Raw genomic sequence first — 14970 nt, forward strand, 5'->3', positions numbered from 1 at the left:
CGTTTTATAATTATTGATAAATCTTATATTATGAGCAGCTCGTCAAAAAATTTTAAAATTTAATTTGTCCCGTTGATTTAAAAGGTTGCTCACCCCTGCAGTGGGGCAGGTTGAACTGCGGGTCGCAAACTATATGCGGCTATTTGTCTCTCGAATAATGTACTCGTCTCTTTTTCATACATGTATAATAATAATTGAAAGGTTGTTCAATATTAACTAACCAGCGTCTTTAAGAATTAATGAACAGTGCTGTTACCTGTTATTCACCAAATTTTATTGCATTATCAAGAGAAGTAAAATAAATGTGTTCAATTTTTAATATATAAATTCAATACACTTTGTATTTTTATTTATAAGTTGTCAATAAATATAATTAGCATAATTTTTTAAAAAAATTCTTTACATCTTTAATTATGGCTCACTAAAAATTCAATCATTTGGAAAAGTGCTAGGACTGTGAATAACTTCCGGATACTTACTAGTTCCATAGAGTCAGTAGTTGTAAACACAAGGACAGACAGTAGAGATGGACTATAAAAGTTTAAACTTTAAAGAATCTACAAGTTACTCCATGGAGCGTCTGCTGAAGCGACTGAACTTCTTCTGCTTTTCATGCCGTCCACTGCAAGGCATAGGTCTTCCCCATAGATCGCCACCATGACCAGTCTAGCGCTGCCTGCACCTAGCGACGTCTTGCGAACTTTTATGTCATCGGTACTTTGTCTAATCCAGTGAAATAAATAACTTTATTTTTTTAATCAGGCGTTACCTCGCGGAAGTCCATCCTAAGTAACAAAAGGACCAATATTTAGCCACTTCCGCACATGCAGTCAGCCTCTGACTATTGACTCTGTGTTTGGCACTAATCGGTGTAACTCCTGAAGATGCCCCGTGGAAGGGTGAAACACGTGTTGAGTAATTTGGCGGTGGCGGTTGTGTGATTCGCATTGTTTGCCGTATACGCATTTATCAGTGGGCTGGCGGGCGGTGCATTTTATTGCACGACTACCACTGCATGTGCAGAAGTGGCTAAATATTGGTTCTTTTCTTAAATAACTTTAAGTCAGTGTAAAGAAGCTATACCCATTTGACGCTCTGCCAACGGATATTAAAAAAGGCTCGTGTGAAATTAAACTAAACTGTGCCATTTTATTGATTACTTTTAACAATATCACCATGATTATATGTTTGGAAAAAAGATAATAAAAAATATACAATTTTTGAATATTTTATTTACAAAACTTATCATTACGTATTTTCTTAATATTACAGTACAAAATTGTCAAAATATACAAACTAATTATGTGATGTTTGGCTTAAAATAATAATACATAATATCTAGTCTTTGAATTGTTCACTTGTCTTTTAATTTCGTCTGTGATTTACCTGCAAGCGAAATATAAACAAACAGATTTTAATTACACATAACAGAGTTTTTGGAAACTAATTTTATATGGAAATTAATATTAATTTAAAATAACAAATTTAGCTGTTGAAAACTATTTAGCTCGATGTTATTTTAAAAAAAGTTTACGTGTCAAAGATTTTCGTGCTTAGAAATTTTATACGTGTGGCGAAGTTAAGGACTTTTCGCAGTGTGAAGAACCTTGATATGGATCCATTTTGGGGTGGCTTTTTATCATTCGATTTTTAAATATTTCAATATTGTGGAAGTCATATATTCAAATAGCGTTTTCTCGTTCTTAGGTATTATGTGATGAGGTTTTGGCACTTACCGAAATATATCCTATAAACTTGATTGAAAGGCATCTCGATGGCGACGGTTGCTAGTATAGACAGCATCAGAACGGCCAGCATCTCTGGTGCATGCATCTGTTTATATTCGCCGAATACAGTTAATATCAGAAAATTTTAGACTTGTCTCGTTAGTTAGTATTAAGATGCGTTTACATTATATGTGGTTTTTATGATACTTATTCATTCTCATTTATACTTACCCTTTAACTTACTTTGTTTTAGGTCCTGTTAATATTTAATACATGGTTAATGGTATTGAATAAAATATCATCTTCATCATTTCAGCCATAGGATGTCCACAGCTGGACATAAGCCTTCTCCATAGATTTCTAAAAGAAACGGTAGGAAGCGGTCTGCATTCAGCATCATGTAAACGTCACGCTAAGTTAATGGACACCTCAGTTCCGCAAACTCAACTCAAGCTGCGAAAGCCTCAAAATATTTAAACATCACGAACAAAAAATTTATTAAAAAGTAAGTAGGATTAGATTATGGTAAAGTAAAGTCATAAGAAATGTCTTATGTATAAAGTATTTATTCGTGACATAAATAATAACTATAATTTTTCCAATACTGATATTAGATTCGTCGTTCAAAATGTAAAAAGAATATGTTTTTCTTGATAATATTCTTGTATTTTAAACAGTTTAATTAAGAATTTTGTACCGGAGTAAACAACGGCGTGTGAAGGATAAATTCTAAGAAAATGCTCCAACAATCCTTGTTTCATTAAAGGATAACCCGAGAGAAAGCTTTTAAATTTACGTATAACATCTAGCAATTGTAGCCTAGCGGTACAGGATGGAGATTTGTGGTCGCGGCTTTGATTCTCGTGCAATCTTTTAAATAATTCACACCATGTAGATCAATTATAAGATTGTCACTGCTCTTCAACAAGTTTCCAGAAATAGGCAGCAGCGTCTTCTTCTTATCATGATACCACACTGCAATCGCCAACCCGCCTGCCAAGCGTGGCGATTAAGGTACATCCCCCACAGATATCTTTGAGGGTGGCCTATGCTTTGTAGTGGGTATCTATGGGCTGAAACTATTACCTATAATATTTCTTCCAACAATACATAGAAGTTCGTAAGGTTATTTAACTTTTGTAGGAACTTAGAAATATTAAATAACAAATATTAATTGTTATTAATATTTGTTATATGTTATTTAGCTTACAGCTTACTAAACAGTCATTAATATTTTGTGTGATAATTATTATTAACTATCTCCCCTGTCAGGCAGTAGCAAAAGTTATCTGTCTGTCATTAGTTAAATGAAAATAATAATATAATGAAATGAATTTCAGAGTGATTTACAGAATTATTTGATGTCTTAACAATAAACAACAATAAAACTAAATTTTCAAATTTGTACATTGCAAAATTTTAGTGCTAGTCACTAAAGGTATGTGGTTTTTAAAGGAAAAGAAAACCGACGTTTTTACTACTTTCATTTTCTTTATAATACAAACTCATTCTATTTTTTCGTTTCATAAGGACTTTCCCGTGGCTTAACAAAATTGCGAAAACAATTAGATGAATTGATGAAGCTGCTCTAGTTCAGTACAACCATTCATTTTCATTTATTTTCAATTCTTTAATATTCATTTTTTAATTTATAGTTTTAATTCTTTTTAGATACAGTAGTATATTGCTTGTCTATTTATATTAATAGCAGGCTTTGTTACTTACATTCAGTTGGCCAATATTTGAGTCGTTATAAAAAAATTGTATGGTCATATACTATTCTTATAAGAAATATTATCGTTCGATATTTCTGCCTAGAACACTTTTCTCAAAGCGGCTACTCATTGCATTTTCTGTTCTTAGAAAAACTGTTTATATAAGTATAAGTATAAGGAAACATCTACTTACAAGTAGCAACGGCGTGTAATACTCCGCGTGCCTCTGTACGCCCACGTTGTAGAAGAAAATTGGGAACTGAGTCAGGTACACCGCGTATGCGATCTTATTGAAGAATTTGAAGGCGCGCGACTCCACGAACGCCGTTCCGACGCCTAGCGAAATTTGCATCATTCAATTTAACATCAATACTTGCTAACAATGCGTGAAAATAATGTCATTTGCCATGGCGAACGTACGGAATACATTGTGCTTTTTATGCTACAACCAAAAATATTTGTAAAATCTGTTCACGTAAAAAATAAAAAAAACACAAACCACACCTTCGACTTGTTGTTTGATAGGTAATATTTTTTAAGGTAATATTATTTAAAAATAATATACGAACAGTAAATATTTTTGACAAGTCGGAAACGTGCGTAACATTTGAGTAATTGGGTCGACAGCGATTTTGGTCAAAAGTGACAATGTCTCCGGAAATAAGGACAAATATTGCCTTATTATCGAAAATATTTATGTCACTCACTTTTATGATAATAATGCCTTTTTTATTTGTTAACATATTTAGAAAATATTGTAATTTACATTTACTATATTTTGTGTAAGTGAAGTTTTAAAATAATTTTAATAAGCGGAGATTTTTTTCTTTATGAATTTCTAATCTTTTCATGGGTTCCATTTACGCATTTATAATTAATATTATAATCACTTTCTTCCCCATAGTTTTCCAATAGGATCGGCAAGAGGCGGCTTGCATCAGGCGTCACCCGATACTTTAACAGGCTCGTCTGTTTATCTTATGGGTGGATGGACGTCTTACTTTACGTTTGCTGGTTCGTGGTCACCATTCTAGAATCTAAAGGTCTCAAAGAATTTACTATAACAAATAAGCTATTATGGAGAATAGTGCAGCCTATTAATAACGCAATTTCAAATTTGTACCGGCGTTCAAACTAAAACACACTTGTATTTGATGATAGCGAAGTATAAAGTTAAGGATCCTTTTTAATATTTTGTTTTGTACTGTCATATTTCATCACTATACTCAAACTGTATTTGACGTTTGATTTTAATAAAAAAACATCGCAGATTTGTTTTCGATTTCTTAATAATTTTATGTTATAAACTGACCTGAATAATCGTTGCATATCGCCCAATGCGCTAAACACATGGACAAGCCCCACAGGATTGGCGAAAACGCTGCGAACATGGCCGCCGAGAAGTGTTCATATTGGTAACCTTCGAGTCCCATCTGGTACGGACTCGCTATCGTGAACGCCGCCACACCGAAGCATGTCGCCCATAGAGCACGCGCTTGCATCTGAAAAATGGACCCAGTGTACATTTTAAAATTGCCAACGTTTTATCAAAGATAACTTCAAAAACATGACAATGTATAAGAACCATTATTATGTATAGGGTCATAGAGGAATAAGCTTTAATAATATGAAATGTCTCTACCAGACGACCTTTGGATGGAGATAAGAGACATGAAGGAGTGGGCAGGCAGGAGGGACAGGAAGGAGCTTAGAGTGTACATACATACAAATACATACATTGCCATACACACATACGTATATTAAAACATGCTTCTATAAATATATATACATTTATACACATACATATATACAAAAATACTTATATATACAAATAGACGTATATAAATAATAATATATATTATTAAAATTAATTTTTGTTTACTATCTGTAGACTCTGCAGACTTTTGAATTGCAGAGCGCGGAAGAGGCTTAACTTTAACCTCGGTTAACTTAGCTCTAAAGATTCCTTGGAGTCCTCAGCTCGGGCTGTTATGTCATGTGCATTATCATTGGATTGGAATTTTCTAACGGAACCAGTGTAATATGAGTTTAAAAACCCTAAAGATTTTGGATATCTGTCACACTCATTGATTTTTCTTAATAAAAACTGTGTATGTGGACTCCATTGCGACACCTATTAAACTGTTGTGTATAAGCAATACTAAGTGGAATCTAAAACTGCACGACTATAGTGCATTAATTTGTTTATCTTTTTATATAATCGTGATTACTCTGAAATGCGTATTATAATTTTTTTATTAGACTGCGATCGGTAAATATCTTGATAGTACAAAATCTGTCAGCTTGTTACAAGTTCCAAGTATGTTTAACTAAGTACAGACCGTATTAGTATATATTTTCGGAGTAATATATAGAAGACTTACATCATTGAGTTTGAGACTGAACTTTTTCGATCGAATAATATAAGCCATTGCGACTCCAATGAGATATATCGTAGCGCGGTGGGTCGGCAATATATACGAGTATCGGGCTGCGTCAAGCAATTTCTGCACTCTGAAAGAAAATCGCATTAAATAAAATGATCTGCCGATATATTTCAACTCACTTGAAATATTTAATGAAATTTGTCTTTCAACTAAGTTTTTCAATGAAATATTGTATTTGAAATCAAAATTCGCAAATCAATTAATTTATAATAAAAATCCTTCAAAGTATTATTCTGTTAAAAAATTTTATGTTTAGAAAATATAATAAAAACACTGTACAGGATGTTAACCTCAATGACATGAATCTTTAGAGAAAATTTTATGAAATGTTTTAACTATTTTTCTTGTATATACGATATTGTTTTTTATCGCGTGGACAGTCCCGTCTCCTTAGGTAAACCGATGACATAGTCAAGGTTGTAGAAGGTCACTAGATGTGTGAAATGCAAGACTTGATATCGTGGCTATTTTTGGGTTAAGTCAATTCCTTGTAGCGGGCGACTAACCGATGATATGATAATAATGATGCTATCGATATCTCTTTCGCTCAATCAATTAAAGCGACACCAATACCTCACTTTGCGTTGTGGTTACGTTCCAAAAAAACACGACGCAATTTGAAACGCCGCAAAGTGAATTAAGATTTTCTATAGCAAACCATGTTAAGATCGAAGATAGGTTCCAGGGTTACGAAAATACAACTTTTTTAAAAAGAAAATTGAACAAAGTAAACATTTAAAAAATAAAGATAATATAACTCTGTCATCAAATAAATTGAAAAAATTTATACCTTTTTTGTAACCTGAAACAACACGTTAAAATTTATATAAATTTATTATTCTCTTTTTAAAAAAAGTACAACACACTACATTACAACACACTTCGTAATTGAATCTGAACTTCAAAACTAGCAAAACAAAGTGAAAATAAAACTGTATTAAAATTGCGTTGATTTTTAGTTAGAAATGGAAGCCCCGAGTTTTGAAGGCATGGCTCAATTAGAAACAAAAGTGTGGCCATCTTTTGGAAAAAAAAAGAACAATTTCAAGAAAGAAACTAAAGATTTGAACCCAAAACAACACAACCTCGAAAATGTTACGACGCACAGTGACAATTAGTGCTAATTAAGCAGCGACGCAACTTCGAAACAAACGCAAAACAAAACGACGCAAAGCGAGGTATTGGTGTATTGTGACATGAATGGCCGAACTGAACACATTTCCCCATAGCGTCTATGTACCATAAATACCGAATTTCATACAATATTAGTTTAATACCCATTGTTAATGCGTGCCCATTGTAACATTGTAAACGACAAATTATTCAGCAAGAATCACGATAATGATTAGGTCAGTCGAATTCATTGAGACGGCGACAATCAGTTATCATCCGGGGAATCCCGTGGAAAATTAGTTTAATTACATCGTGGTGGACGTGTGGATCGATAGAGTAGGTACCGTTCAAATTGACTTTGATTCATTGGTTAATTGCTAAATAGATTAGTTTCATGTTCTCTCATTAATGTCATTGTTAGTCACGGGGATGTGTTTCGGAGCTATTGAAGATAGATAATGTTATCTTAAATACATGTCGTACTATTTGTCAGTACAAATTTACGAAGGGTCCATATAGTCCACCACTTCATTTTGCGAAGAGATTTTTGTTTAGTGACAAAATATGACTGTTACGTAAATACAATAAACACGGATTAAAATTCACGCTATTGTTTAAACACCTTATCTTTTCTTATTTAAGCTTCTCGACAATGTGTGGCTATGCATAACATAAAGTATTGTTAAATATTGATTGCTTGGCAGATTACAAAATTGATAAAAAGTACAATTTTCACTCTCTCTTCTACATTCATTATAATTATTTTTTTGGAAGTAATATATCCACTGGTAGATATGGGCTTCCATAGATTTCAAATAGAAAGGGAAGTGGTCTGCATCCAGTGCCATCTTACGACTTTAACAAGGTCTTCTGTTCACTTTATTAGTGGACGACGTGTGCTGCGCTAACCAGTACGTGGTCTCCAGTCCAGAATGAAGAGGCCCCAGTCAGCCATCAATTTTGCGCCTTATGTGGCCTGCTCCATGCCACTATAACTTTCCAATTCCTGTTGTGTCTGTTTTGGTTACTTTCGTTTGTCTACTGATTTCTTCATTCCTTATTCGATCCCGTAAAGAAATCCCGAACATTACTACATTCCTTTCACATTATTACGTATAAGCTATATTATATCTAAGAAAGGTTTTAAGTTAACTTTTTAATTTAAATTACAAAGGTGGTAATATTTTCTTTTAATTACTTACGAAATTCCATAATACACGAACATGCTGATGTCGTACCAATGTATGGCCATATATCTCAGGACGGTGGACGCGACGGCGATGCCCGCTACCAAGGTCCATCCCAACGTTCTGAACTTCCAAAGAACCAGCATAAGGGGTAAGGTGGCCACGTAGAGCTGCATGTCCATTCCGATCTGATGTGTGTGAGTTAAGCACTGGAAATTTTGAATATAGACTAGAAGTTTTGATTTACAAAAAATTGTAACACTAATTAAATAACAAAAAGAACCCTGAGGTTGATATACAGTCAATATGACTAAATAATTTTCATCTTTATAATCATATCAAACGCACATTGCAAGGCATAAGCGTACCCCAAAGGTCGCCACGATGTCATGTCAATGGTCTTGTGCCGCCTGCTGCCTAAGGTGGCTGAATCCAGATGAAAGCCACCTTAGCTATTTCGACAGCCCACCTAATGCTCAAGGTATTTTTAGCATTTTTTTTTCAAAAAAACTCACTCACTCTCAACTCACTCGGTGTTTAGCACTAATCGGTGTAACAACTCCTGAAGATGCCCCGTGGAGGGGTGAAACACGTGTTGAGTGAATTTACGGTGGCGGTTGTGTAGTTGGCATTGTCTGTCGCATGCGCATTTATGAGCGGGCTGGCGGGCGGTGCACTTTCATGCACGACAACCACTGCATGTGCGGAAGTGGCTAGATATTGGTCCTTTCTTATTTAGGATGGACTTCCGCAATGTAACGCCTGAATCCATTAAATTTTCAAAAAATGTTTATTCGCCATTCTATCAAGATCTCACAGGGGTTATTAAAAGATTTTAACCATATCTTAATCAAAATCGAAAATTAAAATCAAAATATTCTTTATTCATTTTGAATTTTAGTATTGTCAGTTCTACAGGAAACTACCTCCAGCTCGTAAGGCAGTTCTGCTGATAAGAGACGTCGGAAAACTCAACAGCTACTCTTTACAAATATAGTTTTGTAAAGAGTGCTTGACAATGATTCGCTTGCTGGGAGAGCATTACCAACATTTAGTTTCACGCATTAACATCAGTATAGTATATTCGGATAAAATAATCAATAAAAAAAAATAATGTTTTTTTTACAATAACATTTTTTTGGTATTAGTTTCAAATCTTTCCAGTGACAGATATGAAATTAGTAGTGGAATTTTATTGTACATACTTTGTGCTATAAATTATTTATTTTTATTTTTCTATCGCAATGGCTGCGAAAAGTAATTAGACTTGTTACATTATTTTCGTCTATTTTCTCTCGTGTTAGTTGTAATTTACGCGAATTAGGGGAAAAAACTATTAATTACTACGTACAACTCATAAAAACAGGAAGCACATGAAACGTTTTTTAAGGAATATATCTTATAATATTTACTATATTGACTTCTTATTTATTAAAGCAGTAATGTAAGTTGTTATTGTGGTAATTGTAGAATAACATCTTTAGCAGGCGCTAAAGTGAACTACTGTGTTACTGTAAGAGGGATCTAATATTGGGTCATGTATAAGTAAATGTGTGAGCTTACTCTCTGGACGGCAACATATTTGAAAGCTACTTGGAGTAAAACATGCTACATGTTTAGCCTAGTGAATTTACAGGCTAAAGATCTCTTTAAATCGGAGCACTAATAATTCTTTTAGAAAGTCTTTAGCAAAAGAAATAAAGTCGGTAAACAGTTGACTCCGTCTGGCATTATACATTATGTTTCCTAATTTAATAATATAATAAGATATAACAACGTTATAAATAGTTTCATAATAATGTGTACGTTCCAAATATTATTTCTAGAATATGAACACGGGAACTATGTGTAACTTACAATAAGCACATTTATATTGTAGTAAATATTTCACTTGTTTTATTTACGACTTTAATATGAACTAGAAAAAGTACGAAAAAATAAACTGTAATATATTATACGCAATTTGTTGTGGACTTATTATTGCTATAATATTTTGAAAGTAAAATCTTAATGGTACATCATTTGTAAAATAATAGGAATGGTTTAAAAATACATTGTTTATTAATAGTAAATATTTAGGATAAAACGGTTGGAATTCTTCACAGGCGCGAGAGAAAAATTTCAAAAATGTACTTATTTAAAACAGTTTTATAAAAACAGTGGTTAAATATTATGAATATTGAAGATTGCAGGTTCGTAAGCGAAATGTGCACAATTTGTTATTCACAAATTGTGCACATATAACATCATCACCATCATCATATCAGCCGTTAGTCGCCGACTATAAGGTTCCTCCCTCAGAGATTGCCAAGATAACAGGGTCATGCGCTGCTCGCAAACAGCGGTCCACCTGACGGGAGGCCAACCCACAGGTTGAAATATAACCATAACATTATCAATGTTTACAAATAGTATAGAAAAATATTACATAGAAACTATTCACAATTCTGTTCTAGTAGCAAGCTTTTGTCGCAATTATCGTAACATTTAGACAAAACACATTTTCCACGTTCAGTTCTACTAAAGTACAAGTAAACCCTTCAATAAAACGAGACGCAAAAACTGCGTGACGTGGCATAATACGTGGCAAAACAGCGTCTTTAAATATGTAGGTGACACAGCAAATGAGTTATACAAGCACCTTGAGAACAAGGGAACTTATCTCGAGTACCATTGTCCCAGCCTCCGGGGGCCCGTACCACGATATCCATTGTTATCACGAACCCAGTATTGAAACGTCTTACGTGTCGGGGAATTCTTGTTATATTTCCCTTTGTAAAATTATTAAAGGAAGATAGATGGGGATGGAAACAAAGACATTAATTTCGTAATCGTTTGCGGGTTTCGTTTGAGAATTTTAACACATTTCGAGTTTCTAATTTGTCATCGCTACACCCGACGCTCCTCTCCGTCTAAAACACGATGCTGCTTTTATTTTAACTACTCTATTATTTATTAGCATCCAACTACATTGAGTAGCCTGGAGCAATCCAACCGCATGTTTCAGCTTTTGATTTTAGAATCGAGTGTGAATGTTGACGGAATATCGATTCAATATTCATTGTGTCGTAGTGTTTGTATAATATAAACAATTATACTAAATAACTAGATGAATATATGCAAATCGTCAAATAATATATCGTATCCATAACAATGCCGCATAATCCAGTACATTATGATACTTAATCATCAACAGTGTCGCATTTTAATTAAAGTAACATTTTCTTAGTGTAATGATGTCTTTAGCTTCAGAGATCTACTCCCGCGACGAAAGTAATAATTGCTAAATATATTATACATCATCATTTTAGGCATAGGTCGTCCACAGCTGGACATAACCGCCTCCATAAATTTTTAATAGAATCAGTTGGAAATGGCTCGCGTCCGGCGTTTTCCTACGACCTTAAGAAGGTCGTCTTCGACCTTTCGACTTGCAGGTTCGTGGTCTGCGCTTTAAAACCTTAAGGCTCCAGGCCAAATACACTAATCAGTATAAAAATAAAACTAACAGTGATGTACAGTGGTGATCTAAGCAAAAAACTTAAAAGAATGGTAAATTAATGAACACGTCAACGTATAGTATTTAAGTTTTTTTTTTTTTAAAAAAAGTAAAAAACTTCATACAAAACTAGAAACAAACCAGAATAAATCATTTATGTCACAGGAAAACATTTAATAACAAAATTGTTTTAATAATTAAGACTAATCATATTGATTTATGTTATAAAAAAATAATTTAAATCATACATTAAATATGCTTACCATGTCCTCAAAGCCGAAGTAATTATGAATGAACAGGAAACTCCTCCACATGTTCTTCTCACAGACTCTGCTGTGTTCTTCTACGACCAGGTTCCACTGGGGTCCATTGTTTATGTCGGGCAAGATGTACGTACAGAATAGCATTAAGGTTAGGAATAGAGGAAACAATCTACGAAGAAGAAATTAATGTTAGTAAAAGTTAAAAAGCAACCAATTAAAACTTTAAGTTTTGGAGTGACGACCACGGATCGCCAAACTCACATAAGGACAGACGATCGTAATATGGTAGCACGAATGCGCTAGATGTAGACCGTTTTAAACGGTCTTATTGGAAATCTATGGGGGAGGCCTATATCCTTTGACTGTTATGATGATGGTGATGAATCAGTTAAGCGATTCTCAATGAATAAATCATTAAATGATTATAATGGAATTATTTATATACATTATTATTACCTAAGCTACAAAAGAAATCATGGCAGTGGCCGAGCGGAAGAATTTAATTGATTTTGTGTATGTAGCAAATGTTTGAGATTAAATTTTACAAACCGAACTGTCTTTTCATTTTTATTTTCGTAATTGACAAAATGTAATATTTTAAAGACTTGGAGCAAACGTCAAAAAAAAAAACAATAAAAAAAAACTGGTATAAAACTGATAATTCACTATTGCGCATAATTTATGAGGCGAGTGAAATGAATTAATGTCTTGTTACAGAATACTCTGGTTGTAGAAAGAACAAAGTGAATATTTTATCTAATAGATTCAGGCGTTACTTTGCGGAAGTCTATCCTAAGTAAGAAAAGGATTAATATATAGCTACTTCCGATATGTAGCAGTAGTCGTGCAATAAAGTTTGATTTTGACTCGGTGTTTAGCACTAATCGGTGTAACGGATTTAACAGTGGTGGTTGTGTAATTCGCATTGATTGCCGCATGCGCATTTATCAGCGGGCTGGCGGGCGGTGCGCTTTTTTGCACGACTTCTGCTATATCGCGGAAGTAGCTATATATAATTCCTTTTTTATTAAGGTAAATATTACAATGAATTATTTAAAAATGTCCAGATTTATCTATTATTTTTGATATTCATAAAACATGTCAGCTTACAGTGTTTGAAAACTTATGTATTCGTTTAAAAACCTCAATTGTTATTAGACATTATGAAGCAATATTAGCCCTTCGTCATTATTTATTATAAACATCCACTGCAAGGCCTCGCTACGCTTGGCAGGTGGATTGGCGTTCGCAGTGTGGTATAATGTTACACAAAGGATGCTGCTGGCCATCCTCTGGAAACTTTCTTGCGAATAGTGGCAATGCTAAATAATTAATGCGCAAAGTATGAATTGTATAACATTGTATTCCAGGAATCCAACCCGGGACGTACGATCACAACTCCTAGTCCTCTACCGCTGGGCTACCACGGTAGATTGAATATTAGCCCCTATTTCTTTAATATAATAGCTTTAACGATTTAGTGTTTCCTCATCATCTATTTATGTATTATTTAATATGACGGTAAATTAATAGTTAATAAAAGCCGCGTGCCTGTAATATTGATTAAGATATTAATAATGTAATAATAATGATTTTTAAATCGAACTTTAAATAACCAATTTGAGATAGAAAAATAAATAACATTGTTGCAATTCTAAGAAATATATAGAAATAAATGGTTATGAATAAATTTTAATGCGATTTTTTTAGATTAAATAATTGCAGTGGCAATCCTATACAATACACAAAATGTGAATTCTATAAGATGGTATGTCGGGAATCGAATCTGCAGTCTACAATATAAGTCTCACTCGACTACCCCTGGGCTGCCACCGCTAAACTATGACTGCTATCTAAATACAACTACGGTCTATTTTTGGTCATGTATTAATTACTCTGCACTAGTTATGTATGTACTTTTATTTTTATGTATATGCTGTTTATTGTATATTAATAATTATATTTATATTTCATATCTTACATGCATATAATATAAATAAATATCTGAAATATTCTCACAGCTTGACTAAATAACTTTATGTCATTCGTTACACCTTTTACATACAAAATAAAGCGTAATAAATGAATTACTTGAAAATTAAAATCATTAATTTCGTATACGTTACCTGAACCATCTCGAAAGCAATCTGTTTTTAATATCGATACTCCCTTTCCTCTCTAACTCTTGGAAGAGATTGTGAGCGTTCAGGAATCCGCTCAAGTATAGGAAACTGTCAGTATAGACGATGGCAGACCGGCCTATAACCGCCCAAGGCATGCCGAATACCTGTAATGTAGATACAATGCTATATTATTTTAAAAATATTTAAACTTGCTGTCTCTACTTTAATAAATAACGTTAGATGTTTCAAAGACAGCGTTTATTGTAATGCTTTTCGATACACAAGCATTGTTAATTGTATTTTCTCGTGCATAAATAAATAACGTTGATGATTATCCAACACGGGATCAAGCAATATATAATAGACCATGTAAAACACATGGTTATTCAAGATTGATTTATCGACATTGCAAACTACAAGGCGTAACGGAAATTATAATGTTTCCATAAGAAACTTCGAAGTATTAAAAACATATGAATGTTATTGTAGCGTGAGGAGGTCCCCTGTTATGTGGAACGACGACATAGATGAGGTCTAAAGTAAAGACCTATCCCTTGCAGAAGGCGTCTATCGACTGAAAAGAAAAAGTATAAGAATAACTAAAGCCATTTTAAACTTGTAGTGTAGCCAAGGAAAAAATGAATTATTTTTTTAAATATGTTTACTTTAGTAAATAATATATTTAATATATTTACTCTTTCTTGTACATCCACAGGATATAGAAACAAATCACGTTAATCACGGAAGTTTTATCGCCGATAGAGATAGTAAACAACCATCGATTTTTGTGCATATTTAAATAGGATTAGATTTAAATAGGTACGACTACATAAAAGTAATAGCTCACGGATTACGTAATTGAGAGCCTCTTTTGAGGAAATATGATATATAATGGA

The 14970-nt window shown here is 33.4% G+C and overlaps 1 protein-coding gene across 1 annotated transcript in view; it reads right to left on the reverse strand.

Annotated features, from left to right (window-relative positions):
• Positions 1-1304: 1304 nt before the first annotated feature.
• LOC137928765 (nose resistant to fluoxetine protein 6-like) overlaps positions 1305-14970 on the reverse strand; it is a 53198-nt gene continuing 39532 nt past the window's right edge. Inside the window, exons 5-12 of the mRNA XM_068771727.1 lie at positions 14078-14238; positions 11952-12120; positions 8205-8398; positions 5827-5956; positions 4755-4944; positions 3636-3778; positions 1737-1833; positions 1305-1386 (exon numbers count right to left, since the gene is read on the reverse strand). Of these exons, the coding sequence (XP_068627828.1) occupies positions 1355-1386; positions 1737-1833; positions 3636-3778; positions 4755-4944; positions 5827-5956; positions 8205-8398; positions 11952-12120; positions 14078-14238 (1116 nt within the window). The 3' untranslated portion in view covers positions 1305-1354. The remainder of the gene's footprint in view (positions 1387-1736; positions 1834-3635; positions 3779-4754; positions 4945-5826; positions 5957-8204; positions 8399-11951; positions 12121-14077; positions 14239-14970) is intronic.

This window comes from Battus philenor, unplaced genomic scaffold (assembly GCF_028537555.1).
Source record: "Battus philenor isolate CCGP_79_NKW_IND1 unplaced genomic scaffold, ilBatPhil1.0.hap1 SCAF_4, whole genome shotgun sequence".
Taxonomy (NCBI): domain Eukaryota; kingdom Metazoa; phylum Arthropoda; class Insecta; order Lepidoptera; family Papilionidae; genus Battus; species Battus philenor.